Source organism: Hetaerina americana, unplaced genomic scaffold (genome assembly GCF_022747635.1).
Source record: "Hetaerina americana unplaced genomic scaffold, ioHetAmer1.1.p SCAF_7, whole genome shotgun sequence".
NCBI lineage: Eukaryota > Metazoa > Arthropoda > Insecta > Odonata > Calopterygidae > Hetaerina > Hetaerina americana.
The window spans coordinates 62,561,205-62,577,705 of record NW_027287316.1 but is presented as its reverse complement, the minus strand read 5'-3'; the positions used below and the strand labels follow the sequence as shown (position 1 = coordinate 62,577,705).

At 35.8% G+C, this 16,501-nt stretch overlaps 1 protein-coding gene across 2 annotated transcripts in view; it reads left to right on the top strand.

Annotated features, from left to right (window-relative positions):
* Positions 1-16,501, top strand: part of LOC139696210 (uncharacterized) — a 46,568-nt gene that overhangs the window by 4,347 nt on the left and 25,720 nt on the right. For both annotated transcript variants that reach the window (XM_071594869.1, XM_071594870.1), the window contains 5 exons: positions 2,797-3,775; positions 5,527-5,812; positions 9,371-10,339; positions 14,066-14,345; positions 15,148-16,124. In XM_071594869.1, coding sequence (XP_071450970.1) covers positions 2,797-3,775; positions 5,527-5,812; positions 9,371-10,339; positions 14,066-14,345; positions 15,148-16,124 — 3,491 coding nt within the window. The remainder of the gene's footprint in view (positions 1-2,796; positions 3,776-5,526; positions 5,813-9,370; positions 10,340-14,065; positions 14,346-15,147; positions 16,125-16,501) is intronic.

Below are 16,501 nucleotides of genomic sequence, written 5' to 3'. Positions count from 1 at the left end.
GTATAAAGACTCAAAGGAAGTTTTTTTAGTAAAGCAGCTGAGCTTTAATTTTAAAAATTATAAATGCTTATTTTGGGACCAAGATTTCCCATTAACAAATAAAAATGTTGCATTTAAAGTTGTGTGATGGCAAAGACATAGAAACTAACGAGAGAAGAAATGTACAATTGTCAAAGACATAGAAAAATGCTTCAAGCTATACTCTTTCTTGGGAAACACGTCAGCGCAATCACAAAATATTTAGCCAGCTATTACTACTCTATGCATTAGATTCTATGCATATGCAGGGTTCATACAGGTGTACTTATATGTTGTGACTTAGTCCGATGAAATTCTGCCCATTCTTTTAGCCTATTCCCCCATTTTACTCTTCTAACTTGCATTGCTTTCTCTCCCCATGGGTTACCATATTTGCATAATGGAAAGATTTACATGTTCTGATGAACAGTGGTGTAAAATGACGTAGAGTTTTGCTGGTTGAGACGATAATAATTAATCCTTCAAGGGTCACCCATTGCAGATTGATCAAATGTTAGGAGTAAGGACAAAAGGTGGTATCTGTTCCTTATGAGCTGGCTGTAAAGGCATCAAATCCCAGTGGGATGTCCAGTAAAAGTGATTGTGTCTTGTTAAGAACACTATTAAGGAAGACAGTAGGAAATCACATCAATAACTTCTTCTGCAAAATCATGATTGACGTAAATGGAAGTAGTCCTGAAATCTACTAAACCTTACCTGCCAAGGAGGTTGTTGTACCAAGCAGAAGGGATGGCCAAGCCCCTGGAGTCTTCATCTAGTCCGATCTTTGCCCAGCTGAATTGACTGTAGAATAAAAGAGGAACACCACAGAATATGGACTTGAAACATTGGGACAAAGTTGAAGATGGGGAAGTTAGAAAATATGAAGTAGGAGATGAGGAAGAGAAATATAGATATGTTAGGGCTGTGCTATGTGAGATAGAATGATTTCTAATTTGGAGTGTCGTGTAATGTGAAGAGTCAGTTTGCAGTAGTAATGAGCAGGGAACTAGAATGAAGAGGGCGAAATACATAGAAAATTGGTGATATAATCCTATTGTATTTACAAAAGTAGATCTAGCTAACTTAGTTGTAATGCAGATGTGTATGTCAGCTATTAGTCACTGGGAATAAGCATAAGCACCTAATTAAATGATTGTGGGTGATCTTGTAGTAAATCCTGGTAGTGATAGGAAATTGCTAACAGGTGGTGGGTGAAGAGAGAAATGGGTATGAAAGTATGGCTTAGGAAAAATGGATGATTGTAGGAAGAAAAAGATAGTACGCATATGTACATGGTCAAAAAGAAAGTTTTGTGGCCTTGGATCTTAATTTAATGCTCTAAGTTGAAAGTAAAATTTGAGAGAATGAAGGAGGAGGTAAGAAAATGGAATGTAGAAGTTTTAGATGTGATATAAAGGAAGTAATGCCAGAAATCAGTAGATAAAACCTGAAGGAAGACACGGGGATGGGTATAGTGGAAGAATAGGAATGTGTATCTTAAAGGCATAACAAAAGCTACAAATAAAACTCTTAAAATGGTAAATAGAGAAAGGAGTTGGAAGTAATGGATTACAGAAGAGATGGTTAGATAGCTCAATAAGTTATAGAAATAGGATAATGTAAAATCAGAATTGGGTAGGTAAAAGTATGGAGGTAATAAACTAAGATGGGAAATTGTTGGGGTGAAATAAACATGGTGGAAAGGGCAGTGTGAGGTTATCAAGATTTTACAGGAACAAGGTTAGACAGGTGCATAGGAAAGGGAAAGAGCTATCTGCAAATGAGGAAGGAAAATGGGTAACAATTAATTCGAGATATTTCTTGCAAAGTATTAAAAATCAGAAAATATTCTAACAATATGGAAAGAATTCATGTAATAACCAAATTGTGAAAATGTTAAGTCAACAAGTAAGTTAGCCAAAAAAGAGAATACAATGGAAAGGAACTGAAAACGAGCAAGGGTGTTGGAATAAATTATAACAGATGATGGGTAATGCTTTCCATGAAGATATATTTTCACAAAGAGAACATATGTTGCCAATTTATAATATGTCATGGTGCTATTAACTTTAAAACTTGATTGTAATTATTTTTATATACGATACTACAGTATTGTTTAGTGGAAATGATCTAGTTGTAATTTAGGCATCTTAACTACTTAAAAATTATTTGCCAAACTCTTTTTGTTTGATTATGTCCAGAGTTGCTTGGTTGTCTGTCTCCCTTTCATGCATTTAACTCAAGGTGAAAGTGATGGGAAAAATAATGTGACATACTGAATGAATAATGATATATGTGAACTTGAATGCAAAATGTCATGCAGTACTCCATATTCAGACTCTGTTGGTATTTAGTGTGCTTATGCATGGGAAGAGAAGGAAAATTATGAATTTTATCATTATAAAAATTATCATTTCAAAATATATCACCTCTTCTTCAATTTGTGGTTTTCACAATTTCCAATCTAGAATTAAAATTTTTGCAAATTAGATCAATGATATTGATTTTGATGCATTGTGGCTCTAGTGCAAAAATATTATTTTTAGCCATATAATGGCTTGAACCATTAAAACTGTGCATTTTTAATGATTTGAAATATTGGTTTTTTTTTGCTATTCTTCTTTTCATTTTTATTAATTTTATTTCGTTCATATTTTTTGTTTATTTTTTATAAATGTTATTCATCAAACTATGTATGCACTGCATTAAAAATATTCAATGTATTTGATTAAACATTTAATTACTCATAGATCTCAAATCTTTATCTTTTTTCAGGCAAGGACGCCATGGGCCATTATCAAGCTCTGTCTTCCTTGCTGGCTCATAGAGTCAGCACCTTACAAACAGGCTTTCATGCTCTCTCTGACCATCCTAATCCCACCTCTGTTGATTTCACCATTCCTTTTATCTCCCCTACTCATCCTCCTCCTCCTGTCTTCTGCCACGATGGTTGGTACTCTTGCTGCATGGGTCTCTGTGAAAGCCTCCAGAATGGTGCTCAAGCACACAATCCCTCTACACTTTCCACTCTCACTTTCCTCATGCCTCAGGTTACTTATAAAAGCTATGGGAGTCCACATTTTTAGAACCTTTCCATTTATTAACAGACTTCCAAGGGCTTGGTTTTCATCCACAGAAACCATTTTTGAGTCTAAGGTTTCTCAAGCAGTTGGAGAACCCCATGGAATTATATCAAGTCGTGCGCCAAGTAGCAGTATGGTTCCCGAAGGGAAAGTATTGATTGGTGGAGTAGATTCAGCTAGCCTGCTGAGTCCAAACTTCAGTGAAGCAGGTCAAGTGGCTTTTGGAGAGGTAACGGATGACAGTGGTGAAGTGGAAGATGTGGAAAGCTTAGAGAGGCAGAGGATGTTAGACATGAGTGAGATAGATGCAGGTAGCACTTCCATAAAGAGAAGTAGTGGTGGGAGAAGAAATGTTGTGCATTTCTCCAGGGGTCATAGCAATCGGTCAACAATGGATATCTCCGGCAATGGAAAGGAAGATGGAGAGAGGAAGCCTTTCACAGATGTTATGGAATGTGGGGAAGGCAGACAAGATCTTAGTAATGTGAATATTTCTGGTAATTTATCTTCGCCCAACGATTATTCACCCAAGGGAGCCTACCAGCCAGAGTCTTTGAGTGATGCGAGTTTGCAGAAGCCTAAAAAGAAGGCCATCAGTGAAACAGATTCTCTGGTGGATTCAACCAAGAGTGATGATTGGAGTTTTCATGCGGGACCAAGGGAGATTATGGGTGAGTTGAAAATTGTTTGTGTATCTTCTTATGGCTCAGGCGTGGGAAAATTTCAGTCAATATTCCTCCCCAAGTCAATTTTCCTGAAAGCATGTGCATAATTCTCTAAAATCAAAAGGTGATGACTAAAGAAAACGGACGATTGCTTGTTGTTCTTGGACACTTAGTTATGCTATTTTAAGTTCTCAGTCGAATGGTGGCTATATAAACCCTGTGCACTGTACAGTTCAGCCATCATTATCTTGCATTCAGTGTGTCTGGATATTTTAAGCTCAACCATACGTTTCTGTCTACTCCTCAGGCCCAAAGAAAAAATTGGGATGCCTTAGAACTTAAAGCCACTTAGTATTTTATGTGGGAAAAAGTAAATATTCTGTTTTGCTGTGAATTGCTTCAACAAAGTAATTGCAGAAACCATCTACTGCGTTTGTAGGTGTTAGAATTGTGGGCTGCAGAGTACTTGTCAGTCTTATGGAAAGAAAGCATTGGTAAAATGAAAGCAGTGCACATGATAAACCTTAGTATTTACTGTTCCGGTAACTCACCGCTTGATATGCTCTCAGTGGTCATGGCTGCCATGGTATTGGCTATTGCAAAGCCCAAGTTCATACTTCTTCAATGTGGTAACTACGTGCATGTACTTGTATGAAATATAAGATGGAGTTTTGTCCTCCTTTGTTAGGCTTAATGTATGCATTATGATTAATTGCATCAGTAAATGTGTCTACACATGTGCAGATTTTTATTAGCAGTCTCATCATGAAGTTTGTAAGACCATGCTATTGTCCACTTCTTCAGCACTAAAAGAAATCACATACCCAGGGATAAAAAAATACCTCTTTATCTACATTTACATCTTAGCTTACAATATGCCACAAGAGAATAGTGATGTTAGGCTGACAGTATTTTGGGTAATTAATGATTTTTAATACTAGCGAACATTTTATGTTTGGGTGGATTTAGTTGTGTAATAAATGATTGTTTCTACTGTTGTGGTAATCAATGTGATATCATACATTACATCATAATCAATTAAGCACCTCCACATGTTGATTACAAAAATTCTTAGTAACATTTTCTAAGTTGAACATTGTCAAATTATTCCTGAGCTATAATATAAATTATTCCTATTTTTGTTGACAACAGCTGTAGTAGTTTAGCTTTTATTATTGGTCACCAATTGATTGAAATTCATAGGGGACTAAAAACTAACAAATTTTCTTCCTTTTGCCTCATCTTCCCCGCACTTCTCTGTCTAGGATGTCATTTTCTACTGTTACATAACGTTGGTATATTAAAAATCTGGTGAACAAGATAAATTTTCAAATTATTGTAAACCTAAAATCTATGGGAATGCAAAATTTAGAGGGTCATCTCCCCTGCTAGTTGTTACGCAATGTCTCTCATGCAGCCTCCACATCCACCATTGCAAAGCTTCAAGGCTTAGTATTATGGGCTATATACATGGACTGCCAGATTACCTGTAAAGGAAAATATATGTATGCAGCAAACTTGAGTATTACTTGAGAGTTTTAGATATGGTAAATGATTTATTCAGATTCAGTTGGTAGATTAAAAATCTGGTGGACAAGATAAATTTTCAAATTATTGTAAATGACTTATTCAGATTTATTTTGGGAAGGTACAGCTTAAGCATACATTTATCATTAAAACAGGGAGCAATCACTTTAGGATGGATATGGGAAAATGACTAAACATACTTCAATTTGTCTATTGGTTTTGATTTTCAGGTGAAGAAAGATGTATTCCAGGGTGCAGTTCTCATAGTTGGTGTGTTAAGGGTAGAAATCTTGAAGAGGAGTTATCCTTACTTGTTGAGGATATTCATTCAAAATGTTTGGAGAGTTGGTATCCATCCTTGAGCACAAACGAGGACTTCCCATTTGAATTTAAAACTTTATTGGATTTGTGTGTCAAAAGAGCAGCTTCTCTTGGGGAAGCAAGTAACGTCTCTACTCTTTCATTGAAATTGGGATCCTTGTTTTTGTGTCATCTCCGGGAATTTCGAAAGTCAAGGTAAGTGTAACAAAGCATTCTTAACATATCCTTGGAAATTTGATTGTATTATATGATACCCAAGCTTCCCTTATCTGTCCTCACTTTCCATGCAAATTACCAATTTTGAAACTACATAAAATTTTTCATAATCTGTCAATTTAGTGAAATTAACAGATTACTTACAATGCTGTTCATATAATTATTATTGTCGAAGTGGTAGCATTAGTCCTTGAAGTAAAACCAGTGATGTAATTACGTAGGATACCTAGACTGCATAATGTTTTGTGCTATCATTTTTTCTATTTAAATGTGAAATAATGTAGAGTGAAATTTGTCTGAGTGGAACCTGATTGAAGCAAGACATTTTTGTGGATAAGACAGTTTTCAGCTTAGTGCAACGTAGATCAATATTGCAAGGGAGATTAAACCATAATACTGAGTTGTTTGAAAAGGGGTATCTCAATTCTTTATATTTTATTAGACCTTACTCAATATTTGGCAAAAATTATACAAGTACAATGACAATAATATTTATTGATGCGTTAGGTCATAACATAGATCTTATCAGAATACAAGTATGGACACACAAAATCTATAGGCAGGAGTTTATCCTGCAATGTTCTATGAATAATCAATAGAATACAGTTTATCCTGCATGCATCACTAACTGTATAAACATCAGTAGAATTCAGTTTCCTATTGTACTTTTATCATTATACTGTTTCCCTATTCATCTCTTTATTTTACTAAATATATCCTGCTATGTTCCAAAAATTTATCAACAGAATACAGCAGTGGTTCCAACAAGAAAAGTTCAAGTTTTTGTTTAAATGCCAGAATCAGAATCTACATTTTTTATTGCTCTGGGTAGACATTGGTATAGTTTGATACCATAGTGGTAAGGACCTTCGCTGCTTTGTTCATATCGTCAAAAGGAAACATGGATACTGTTTTTTTATTCTTGTATTATGCTCATGTACCTGTATATTTAAATTCCTCTATAGGTTAGAAAGGTTTTTTGACAAAATATATTACCTCTACCCTCCTATGGACGTTAACTATAATGTGGTGGAAGGGTTTGTGCCTTCCGATGACCCCTAGAGCTGTGCTGGCGGGAGCAATGATAATTGCTCCCGCCCCCCATGCCAGATAGATAAAAGGTTAGAAACCAGACGAAAGCTAGTCCATGCAGCATCTGTTCCTCAGTGAGGCAGCTGCAAAGGCACATGACCTCAGTAGAGTAGCCATTTAGTGATGATGTCACATAAAAAACACTATTGAGGAAGGCAATGAGAAACCACCTCAATTAAGTGTTCTATGCTACTATGATGAATGCGTTTCAGAGTATGATGCTTGGAAACTATGGCATTTGACCTGCTGGGCCAGGTGTTGTTGGTTGGATGAGGCTAGGTTTCTCAGGACATCATCTCAAGAAATCCTTGCGAAGAGAAAGAAATAGTGGAGGTCTAGAAGACACAGAGGACCAAACTAGTTAGAATAGGGACTTGGAATGTCAGGGCAATGTTGAGGATAGAATAATTGAAAAAGTGCATGGGTTCAATAAGCCCTTTGGAAAAAATAGAAAAGCAACTTTAGCCTGGATAAATTTTTTTATTTTTCAGCGTAATCTCCTTATAGCCTAATACACATTTCCCAGTGTTTCTTTTACTTTTTTAAGCCAGAGAATGTTAGGTCAGCAACAAATGAGGAGAAATAGGGTAGGTATTTTGGATGGAATGAAGGAAGTAAACAAAATTGAGAAGGGGTCAATTGTATTGTTGGACTTAACATTGCGTTTTGTTAGGAGAGGCTAGAAATGTATCGTTGTACCATTGTATAGTCTGTGTCCATCAAAAGCCTACCTTAGCCAGTTCTATACCAATAATGGAATGGTTATATCTGCGTTTGTTGGATCAAACATCAACTGGTGAGAGTGTTGGTATTTTTCATCCATGGTCCTTTGGTTGAATAACTCCAGTTGTCTTAGCCTGTAAACAAGGTAGTTCAATGTTCACTAAATTAGAGAACCTGACCTGCACCTTAGGCTTCCGTTCGCATGATCAAGAAAAAGATTAAAATTCAATCCCTTCGTCTTCCTGCCTGTATTGAAGCAGTTCAGTCATTGACTCATAATCCTTTGTTGCCTACAGCGTGCTTGCATATTTACAATGTGTAAGTCCCTCTTCTAGTCATTTATTCTTCCTCAAAATTTCTTGATTTTCCTCCTCACTTTATATGCACCTTTTAAATTAATTATCTACGTTTTTAATTTTTTTGTGGCTGTTAAGTTATTCTGGCAGTTTCTACCTTCAGCCTGCCTCTTCATATCCACCCATGAGCTTCACGCTGTATCTTACGTCATATGCTTCATGTATTCCTCTCCTGGGCCTCATCTACAATTCATACTTCCTGTCATTTCGATTCTCATGATCCTTAAGAGGCTCTCCTGTTCCATTGTGAGCCATATTAATTCATTTCTTTGTTACTGCAATTTTTTCTAGTGTTGGTTGTTTGTCTCTTCATCTTCTTTATTATATACTTGTTTATTAACTTATCTATCCATATTACTCTTAGCAGTCTTTATTTTTATTTTAATTGTGCGTTTTCGATGAACAAAACCCAGTCATCAAATATGTTATGTCTGTGCTTGGAGTTCAGGGGAATATGATTGTCAAGTTTGTCAAAAGTCATTGCCCATCAGCTTGGTTCTCCAACTGTGGGCATGATTTTATCAAATGACTGTCTCTGATTTACTTTGTTATGTTGTTACGTTGTTAATATTTAATATTTCTACTGGTCAAAGACTGAACTAATTAGCGAATAAAGTTATGTGTAATTATTTGCTAGGTAGTTCGTTGTGTGATGTGGTCCATAAAATCCCCAGCATCAATATCTTCTTCTTTGCAGTTACTTTTGTTAAATCTGTTCTTTATTTAATGTCTTCTTACAACTTTTCCCATTTTCTATGCTATGCCTAACAGAATAGCTCCAGTAAAGGTTAAGGTTCATAAGCATAAATTCCTCCAATAAATGTGATGTAGTTTTGCACTACCTTGGAAGGAAACCTTGCCACCTGATTTTATTTGCCATTTAAAATGTAATGCATCTTCTTTGTATTTAAAACTTACTTATTTATCAAGTCACTATGAAACTCTTTCATTTATATAAAATAATGGTATTATTTTACCAAAATATCCAAAAATTGAATCTTCCAGTTAATTTTAGCTGGCCAAAATCCTGTGAATTGATGTGCCTTAAAAACCTGTGAGAAACATTTCTAACTTAAATTTAAATTCATTATATTACATGCATAATGTTCCTCATGGATTTAAGTTTATTGAACTCTCATTCATAGAAGAAATACCAAGATTCAGTTGGGATTTGAAATTGTAACATTTACCTGTTATAGTGACTCAAATCATGAATACTTATGATTTAATTAATTACATGAGTTAAAACTTATGCCTCATGTTGTGGAAAGTATGAGGATAATTATTTTACCCTTTTTGGGAAGCTTGACATTTGATAAATCTATTTCTGTTCTTAGAGTAAGACTTTCATACATTAATTTTTTAGACGGAAAAAACGTGCAGCTGAAGCCTTGGTACATGATACTGCTAAAGATGAGGAGACTAAACCAAAAGTTGAAGAACCTATGGAGATCCACTCTACCAGAGAAGAAACTGCTCTGGGTGATGGCTCTGGGTCCCATCCCTGCACCCCTGACGGATCAGATGTGGCAGGAACAGAGTGTAGAAATGCAGTGATGGCAGTGGAAGAGGGCAGTGGTAAAAACTTAAGAGAAGGTTCACCAAAACTGTCTAGCACCTCCCCGAAAGATAGTCCTGCTCCGAGCACAACAAGGCCAAAGATATGGATTGAGGGTTCTCTGGGCGAAGAGTCTTATTACCGACTCCGCTTTGGTTCAAGTACGCGTAAGAAAAATGTGCACGGGAATTACTTAGTGAATCTTGCAATGCTCATAGTTAAAGATTTTGTTTGTATGGTGGAAAGGTTACCAATTGATCCAGAGGTGAAGCATTATTTTAGGGAATTTGGATCTAGTCTGGCCGAGTCTTCACCTGGAAAAATACTTGTAAGCATGATATCTCGGAAAGTTTTCCTCCCTCTTGTGGATACCATTAGTGACCCTCAGTGGCTGAATGCTAGGGTAACCTCTTTGCTGATTGATCACGTTGGAGCAAGTGTCTCTCTGGGTTCGTCTGAAAATGAAGGAGAGAACATTTCCTATTTTTCAACTTCCACCAGTTGCGTAGCCAACGTTAAGAGTGATTGTGGTCAAGTATTATCAGTGGGCCATCACTCTAATGTGGCTGTTAATGTTGAAAAATTTGAAGATGTACGCGCAAAGAATGAAGATGGCAACTCAAGAGAGGAGAGAAGGAAGAGTCTTTCATTGCCGCTAGAGGTCAGCAGTAGCAGTATTACCAACCCAATAGATGGACGAATATCATCTGTCCTCGGTGGAATCATTTCTACAACAGCCGGGCCACTTCTCCCTGACAATGTTGGCATTTCGTACAAGTATGTTACCTTCCAAAATTATCCTTAAAGTAGACTAAATCCTCTTTTTTGCTTTTTTTTTAAGGTTAATTAATTTGCATTACCTACCTATATTTATTTCAGCACTAAAACTGAGAATCAGTTGAAATTAGTCCCTCTTTACTTTACCGGAATCACTTTTAAAACTCTCTTGTGCCAATTTCACCTTAATGAGGCTTCAGCTGAAAAAATTTTTAAAGTTGTATTCATCTGTATATGGAGGTGGCGGTTTAGTCATTAAAGTGAAGAGGTACCATATTTCCCAGCCCATAAGATGCACTTTTTTCTCTAAAATGCACTTTAAAATTCAACCCTCATAGTTTCCATAGCCAAGGGTCTATGAAATTTGGTATTTAATGTAGGGATATCTTGGAAGCAGGGGTGTGTAAGGGAAGAACTGGGTGTGAGAGGTAAGGAATATACTTAAGGGATGGACAAGGATGCAAGAGGCACATCTTCAATTAGTTCTCTTATTGCATGTACAGTTAAATCTCATTACTTGGTAATTCTTGGGTTAAAACAATTAAACATTTTTAATACTTGGATTAAAAATGAAAAAAACTTTGAAAACATTATTCTTACAGTTCCGTTCTCAGGTTCTTTCCTCTATGTTTAAGAATTTGCTGTGGTGATTTGTGACTATGTGATCAATGTGACTCTTGTGCTGTGATTTACGTGACTATTTATTGAAACAATATGAAAATGAATGCTTAAATCCATGGTGTGCATTGACAAACTGTGGACCTATCACCACTGACTTGACCATTTGCCTTAGGCCACAAAATTAACATAAACTACTTTTTTCAGAGTAGATATCAATGCCGCTAAAAATCTAAATGCCGCTTATCACTAAAATATGCATCTTTCTTCATTTGTCTTTTTCTTAAGATATAATTTTTCTAATTTAAGTGGATCTTTCTGCTTCTTGAGCTGCACCAATGTTCTTTATCATTATCACTAACACAAGGCTCCATTGAGTTAGCATTATGCTAGTAATTTCATATTTCCATTTAGTGTTATCCAACATGTTACATGCATGTCATATTTGTCTTAATCAATGTTATTACTTTCTCTTTTGATAGGAAAATAAAATTTTATTCAATTTGTGGCTTTACAGTCAATTAGGGCTGTAGCAAAATGTACCAATGACATGGCCTTAGCCTTGAGAGCCCCATAAAAACAAAAACTTTAGTACTAAAAGCATATTTTTTTACACATTCTTTCTTTTTTTTTTTTAATTTTTAGGCACTGATGGAGCAATCTTATTATTTTGGGTCTTTTTTGAAATTTAAAAATGTGAAGCATTTAGTGTAAATCCACTATGAAGTCTCATGTTTGTATATTTAGCCACAAAGTGATGCTAATGATGCTTGCTTTTATTACTTATCTATCATCATACTTCATTGTACATGTAGATATCTGTAGTAAATACTTTCACTTGGATTTGCAGTAAAAATTTATGAGAGGTAAAATACAAGGCATATTCGAAAAATAAGGGCCATTTTCTTATATTTAAAAATTTTTGGGTCTGAAAAAAAGTTGCACATATGAGGTATCATCTATTAATTGTTTCTGAAGCCCCTGAAGTTTTTGTTTTGCTTCAGTAATTGTTTGCCTGCTAGTAAATTCAGATGGCAATATCCACAAAATTCAGTGCTCCTGCCTGTTGCAAAGCACATGTTATGATTTCAATATTGTGTGCAAAAGGATATTCTGCTCTCCAAATTCATTAGGAGTTGTGTCTAGTTTTTGCGTCTACTGTATTGAGTGAAGGAAAGGTTGAACAAGTGTCTAGAGACTTCAAAATGGCCACACAAATGTGCATGATAAAGAACAGATAATAATAATAATAAACTTTATTCATCTTATAATCATATTCACATGTGGTAGATGTCGTCATTTAGGAACATACAGTTCTTCATAGATAATATAATATACAGCACAATATACAGTCACATAAAATACTGATTTGAAAATATTTGCATACATACACCTAGTATTCTACTCATGCTAGACCTTATAATTTTAGGCTAGTAAAGTCGAGCTCATAATACTCTATTGAGTATAAAGGATTGGAGTTAAGCCAATCACGCAGCACCCTGCTGAACACTACATTGTGGGCTGACTTTAGAGATTTTGGAAGCATATTAAACAATTTGATAGGTAGACCTTCAACTTTGTAAGTCCTATCTAGCCTACAGTATGGAAGATCCATATTAGACTTTGCTCTGGTGTTATGGCTGTGAACGTCAGCCCTATTGGAGTACCTACTCGTATTTTCTTTCACATGAACTAATGAATAGAATATATATAAATTGTAGACAGTCATATTTTTTTAAATTTAAAAAGAGAGGTCTACAGTGTTCAGGTGAACATGAATTAGATAAGGTACAGACTGCATTTTTCTGCATCGCAAAGATTAGCTTAATATCAGATGCATGCCCCTAAAGTCTAATGCCATAAGTAATATGTGAGTGAAAGAATGCATAGTAGGCATTAATTAAGTAGTCCTTACTCACATATAATTTCAATTTTCTGAGCAGAAATAAGGCTCGTGCAAGTTTCTTCCTAATGTGTAGAATATGAGTAATAGTCTGGCCGAGTATCCTAACTGACGAAATCATTCAAGGAGTGGGACAAGAAATGCGATTTGATTGACGATTGGTGGTAATTGCTCTGGTTGATAAATTTCCTCTTTGTGGACGCACCACTTTTTAGACAATTGCCACGGAAAAGTTGAATATCACAAATTGTGTACAAGATGGGTTCCAAAAATGCATATTGACCAACACAAAGTTCAAAGAATGTTGAGTGGATGAGTGTTGAACCACTTTGGAAGAGATGGAGATCACTGGTTTTTTCCCACATTGTTCCTTGCACTTGAAGCAGTGACTTGGTGGACAATATTATAAAGATGATGAGGAACTCAAAGACCACCATTGTCAACTGGTTCAATACCCAGTTGGCAAAGTTCTGTGCTAAGGGATTAAAAAAAGGTGGTGCACCATTGCAGAAAATGCTTTCAAGTAAATGGCGATTATGTCGGAAAGTTAACTAGGTTTGTAGGAAGTGAAAACCATCAATAAAAACTTTTTCAAATGAATGTAATCTTTTAATCATCAAACTGGGCCATGCTAGGCTCAGTTTGATCTTCTTCCTAACGAATATGCCTCGTCTATCATTGATTCTGAATGGCAAGAATACTTTCTATTCAGACATCAATTGAAAAATTAAAAATACCTTTTTGGCATTATTATTGTTTCTTCTCATTTTTCATTTTTGCCAAGGTGGAAGATAACAGGAGTGTAATTTTAGATTTCTCAAGTACCTAATTCACCATATAATGGCCTTTGGAACAATATCTAAATCTCAATTCAGCATTATGGAATGAAGCTTAGCTTCAAACCCCTTGTCCACCTAAACTTAAAGGTTTTTATGCATTACCACTCTTTATTGATGAATGACTCACCTTGAAAAGAATTGCATGACGTTACTTGTTGCCTAAATAATTGCATTTAGTTAGTAAAATACCTGGCAGACTGCTGCAATGGCATGTAGCTTGGCGCTTCAGGGAATTAGTCTAAATATATAGAGGAAAATACACATGCATGCATTCATGCACTCTTGTGTGTGTATCAAAGACAGTAATAATGGTTTGAGGGAAGTTTTATTAATATAGATTTGCCACTAAAATGGATGCTCCTTCAGGCCTGTCAAGCGTATGTGGAGCAGCCCAAGCGTTGAGGAGGGAAAAGAGTTGGATGAAGAACCTGAATACAAAAAGAAAGTCCGACAATTTGGCCGGCATATTGTTGATGGCCTCCCTGTCTACAGCACTGCACTCTCAGGAAGGGCTGTCTTGGCAACATCTAATGTTGGAGGGCCGAGTGATGGCAGGCAGCAAGGAATTCATACTGCAGCTGTTTCCAAAAGCTTGCATGAGAGTGCCCATGAAAAATCTAGCTCAACTACTAAAAAGCCCGCCAAGGTTGGTTTTTGTTACTAGATTCATGAATTAGAAAAATTTTTCTTCCTCTGAAATATCATTTTCTGACCATCATGTGTATTAGGGTTTTAGTTTATTTATTTTGCTTAAGGTAAACTATTTTTGTTAGTCTCTTATGGGAAGAATAAGTAGTCTTTGCTGTATTGGGAAAGTCTGTTCATTCTGAAGCATGGAATAAGAATACTAAGTTATGTTTTTACTATTTTGTCTGTTTCCATTGTTTCAAGCAAGCATTACATATATTTCATATTACGTATATATTTCAGCCTGTAATAGGTACGTGTATGCAAAGATGATAAATGTGTATACATATATTTCCTTTTACTAGCTGTGATACAGAAGTAGTTTCCAAAATTATTTTGTCTCTTATCTTTACACCTTTGCTTTAACTTTTTGAAATACTAATGAAAATTAATTATGACTTTACACGGTTGCATTTGTAGCTCAGCTCTCCAACTCTAAAACAGTCTCTGTACAGTTCACCAGGTCATTATTAAAAAATGGAAAGCATTTCATCAGTAAATGCTCCGTTAATTTTAATTTTATTTCACTTGCAATTTTATTGTCCATGAATGATTTGCATATGGTTAAATTTTTCATTGGTTCAATTTATTTTGAGAAGTTAAAATTGGAGAAGTTAGTAATTTTACTAAATGATGAGGAAGTAATTGGATGAGCTAATAAAAACCTACCTTGCTTAAATACTCAGTAATGTTTGTGCATTGTTTTTCTATGAACTGGAATTTAAAATGAACGTTTTTTACTTTTCCATACCACCACACAGAAGAAATTCCTAGGTCTTCCATTGAGTTCACGGAAACCTGCTGATGTTACCCCACATAGTGGACTTTTCAGAAGCAAGTCTAGTCATGATGTCCAGGCATCAAATGATGGTAATTGGCACATTGAAGAAGGCTCAGAGATGATCGAGGGGGTTTATCTCAGTGATGATGCCGGATCCCCCTTGGATGGGAGCAAAGAGGACCGAGATTATTTCAGTCGAAAGTCAGCACGCAGTAGGTCATTCCATGGAATGAACTATAGTCGGCAACGGGAAGCCTTTCGTGCAAGGTTTGCTCAAAAACAAGGATATCTAAAGAGGGAATCTGAACAAAAAGGAATCAAAGCTAACAGCAATGCTGATGATGGTGGTATCATCCTGAAGTTTGATTCCAAACGGGAAAGAATGCATACGGCTACTTCTTCTGAGGATAATTTAGGTGAAGAAAATGATAAGGTATTCTATGATGATGCCATTGAGCTGGGGAAGGGTAAACGTACACATTGGGTGAAGTACTCCACAGGAAAAAATATCATTAGAGATAGCATGGAGGAAGACTCAGCTCAAGATGATGCTGTGGGCTTGAATTCATCCCAAAGTTTGGTGGGGAGGGGTGAGAGAATTGTTGTCGGAAATCAAGTGAAATTTCTTTCGGATGATTATGTTTCTGATGGTTCAAAAAGTGAGGAAAGGCTCCTTATAGCCGGGGATGATGCAGGGGCAGTCAGAAATGAAACAATGGACCACAACACTAATTCATTAATGGAATTGGATGGAATGAAGAGGTCGGATGAACTTTTGCCATCCTCACCAGTGACTGATGTAGATGATGGTAGTGCAAAAGAAATTGTCAAAGATATTTCCCCTGTGTATGAGGAGGTAGAAGATCTGCCATCAACTGTTGCAAAGTTAAAAGCTTTTTTGAAGGAAAGAAATGGAAGTCAAAAGAGTGAAGAGAGTGCTCCATCATCTGCTGAAGGGTATGTGTAGTCTAAAAGTATTTTTTTAAAGTTAATTTTAAATATATAAGTTACTAGATTAGAAATTATTCAATTGCCATGTGTGATAGCTCAGCAATGTCAAAGTAAACTTTGCATGTAAGCATGAAATATTATCCACATTCTTTGTGTGAATTTAAATCAAAGGCATGATGAAGAACATGCTTTAATAATGCCCAGAAAAAAATAAATGAATAAATATCCTTGTTAAGAGGCAATGGATAAATTGTAATCTTTTGGACACTTTGAGAATAGTTCTTTGCAAACCTAGAATTACTTTCTCAGGGGGTATGAAAGTATTTATATGAGGGCATCATACTCTTCTGGGTTTTGTGGTTGTTTTTTTGTTTTTATATGCA